This window comes from Penaeus japonicus, unplaced genomic scaffold (assembly GCF_977035675.1).
Source record: "Penaeus japonicus unplaced genomic scaffold, GWHDUDI00000001_assembly GWHDUDI00000003, whole genome shotgun sequence".
NCBI classification, from domain to species: Eukaryota; Metazoa; Arthropoda; class Malacostraca; order Decapoda; family Penaeidae; genus Penaeus; species Penaeus japonicus.
In genome coordinates, this window is record NW_028234405.1 from 18,329,147 (window position 1) to 18,331,646 (window position 2,500).

Below are 2,500 nucleotides of genomic sequence, written 5' to 3' on the forward strand. Positions count from 1 at the left end.
TGTCGGCGAAGAGAGCTGCGCGAGTAAGGAGACAGGAGTCCCGTTCTTGGGCACCATCCTCCTGCTCTTCCTCTCGCAGTTCTTCATCGGAATCGGCATCACCGTCTTCTACACCTTGGGCGTCCCTTTCCTGGATAACAACATTGACAAGAAAACCTTTCCGCTCTACTACGGTGAATGATCCCGCTTGGCGTCCGAGTCTTTACCTTTGCTGTGTTTATCTGACTTGAGATGTGGTTGTCTTTCTATACAGTTTTTAGTCCGGGTATCGTTACGCGATGGTAACACACTTTATAAATATATATATATATATATATATATATATATATATATATATATATATATATATATACATACATACATACAAATATGTACACACACACACACACATATATATATACGATATATATATATGTATTATATATATAAATGATATGTACACACACATATATATCATTTATATATGAAATATATGATATATATATACATATATATATATATGTATATATGTATATATATATTCATTTATGAATAGATAAATATTTATCATATATTATATAATATCTATATCATATTTATGTTTATAGATATAAATAGATAAATCACACACACACACACACACACACACACACACACACACACACACACACACATATATATATATATATATATATATATATATATATATATATATATATATGAGTATGCATGCGTCTGTGTCTCCGTACCTCTTCACACATACTCTACGAGTGGCCACTGCAGGAGTCACACTGACGCTGAGAGTCCTGGGTCCTGTGCTGGGCTATCTGCTGGGCTCCCTGCTCCTGAAGGCGTGGATCGACCCGATGAAGGTTCCAAGTCTCGTCAGTAACAAGTCACAGTTTATCGACGTTTGGTGGACTGGTTAGTATTTTCAGCACACGTGGTGTCAGCTGAATGATAGTGATTTGTGCATTGACAAATTGGTAAATACTGTAATGATAGTTGTACTATTACTTGACTTTAAATGACTGAACAAACCAATTTTCAGTAATAACCATAGTTTAACGGATGACTCGAACGTGCTTGCTTGTTGGATTTATTAGCTATCAACCAGCGGCATAAGTCAAGGTCACTAAATCAATTATTCCATTTTATTTTATCAATCTAGAAAAGGTTATGAAGTTTTATCTTATACGAGCGTTAATGACCATACGAAAAAAACTCAATTTACCTTTTACGAACAATTGAATGAATCTATATTATGAAAGTTTAACTAATTACACTTAGAAACATAAAATCCCAGTTACGCATAATCTAGCCTCGTTCTTTATCGTCAGGGTCCCTGTGCATTGTGTGTGGCCTTGCGATATCGGCGAGTCTGTCGTTCCTTTTTCCCCGCCGTGTTCCCGAGTCGTTCCGGAGGAGGATAAGGAAAATCTTAGCGAGGGAGAAGGTAGAGGAGGAGGCGAGCCGCACGGAGTTGAAGGCGAAAGAATTTCAGATCGGACAGATTCCGAAAGGTAGGTTGGAGGTTTTTGTGTGAAGGATTTTTGTTGTGTTAGAGTTTCGTTTTATTGGTAGCTTTATGTACATATCTTCTACTATCATCACCACAATCACCATTCTCATCGTCATCATCATCTTGTTATACTAACAATCACCGATGTTATTACCGCACCCACTTACAAACGCATCATCTTCATCACCAAACCATCATCACCGATATGCCCACACAGTCATTACCTTCACCCTGCCATAACTTCAGAAGACTCTATAGCCCTAGAAAACCACGTACACATGAAGAAATCATCATCCTTGACACACTTCCTGTTGCAGAAGCATGGGAATCAACCAAACGAATCTTCAGCAACAAGATTTGGGCGTTGAACCTCTTCAATACAACCCTCTTTGCTCTTGCTGTGTCTGGCTATTGGACTCTGAGGCCGCAGTACCTCGAGAGCCAGTTCAGAAAGCGAGCCACGGACGCCAACTTTTTTATAGGTTTGTTGTCTTGTTTTCCGTAAGAGTTTTGGTCTTCTAAAGTGTACATTTATTTAGATAGATAGATAGATAGATGAACGTGTGGGAAAGTATTTAGTTAGATAAATGGGTAGATAGATAAATAGAGTAATGGATGGAAGAATGGAGAGAGATAGGCAGATAGAGAAAGAAATAGATATACGTAGCTATATTATTTGATATCAATTCGTGAATCGTTACAGTTCAGAAAGAAATAGAAAAATAGATAAAATCAACGGAAAGGACAATCACTTAATCATTGCACGAAACACTCAGCATCATGAATACAATGGTAAGCGAATGAAACAAGTTGAATGACAATCTCTCACGCAAGGTCTCTCGAGCCTCCTATCGCCCATGTTCGGAATGGGTCTGAGCGGCGTGATCCTGTTGTGGATGCGGCCCAAGGCGAAGGTCCTGATGGGATACAGCGTCTTCGTTACCCTATGCGGCGGCGCTGCTTACGTTGGTCTCATCTTCGCAGGATGTCCGAAGCTGG

At 39.0% G+C, this 2,500-nt stretch overlaps 1 protein-coding gene across 5 annotated transcripts in view; it reads left to right on the forward strand.

The window, feature by feature from the left end:
* LOC122260222 (solute carrier organic anion transporter family member 74D) overlaps nt 1-2,500 on the forward strand; it is a 22,662-nt gene that overhangs the window by 16,184 nt on the left and 3,978 nt on the right. For all 5 annotated transcript variants that reach the window (XM_086530604.1, XM_086530580.1, XM_086530610.1 and 2 more), the window contains 5 exons: nt 1-173; nt 763-903; nt 1,320-1,502; nt 1,819-1,983; nt 2,336-2,500. The exon at nt 1-173 is cut by the window's left edge and continues 19 nt beyond it; the exon at nt 2,336-2,500 is cut by the window's right edge and continues 22 nt beyond it. In XM_086530604.1, the coding sequence (XP_086386730.1) occupies nt 1-173; nt 763-903; nt 1,320-1,502; nt 1,819-1,983; nt 2,336-2,500 (827 nt within the window). The remainder of the gene's footprint in view (nt 174-762; nt 904-1,319; nt 1,503-1,818; nt 1,984-2,335) is intronic.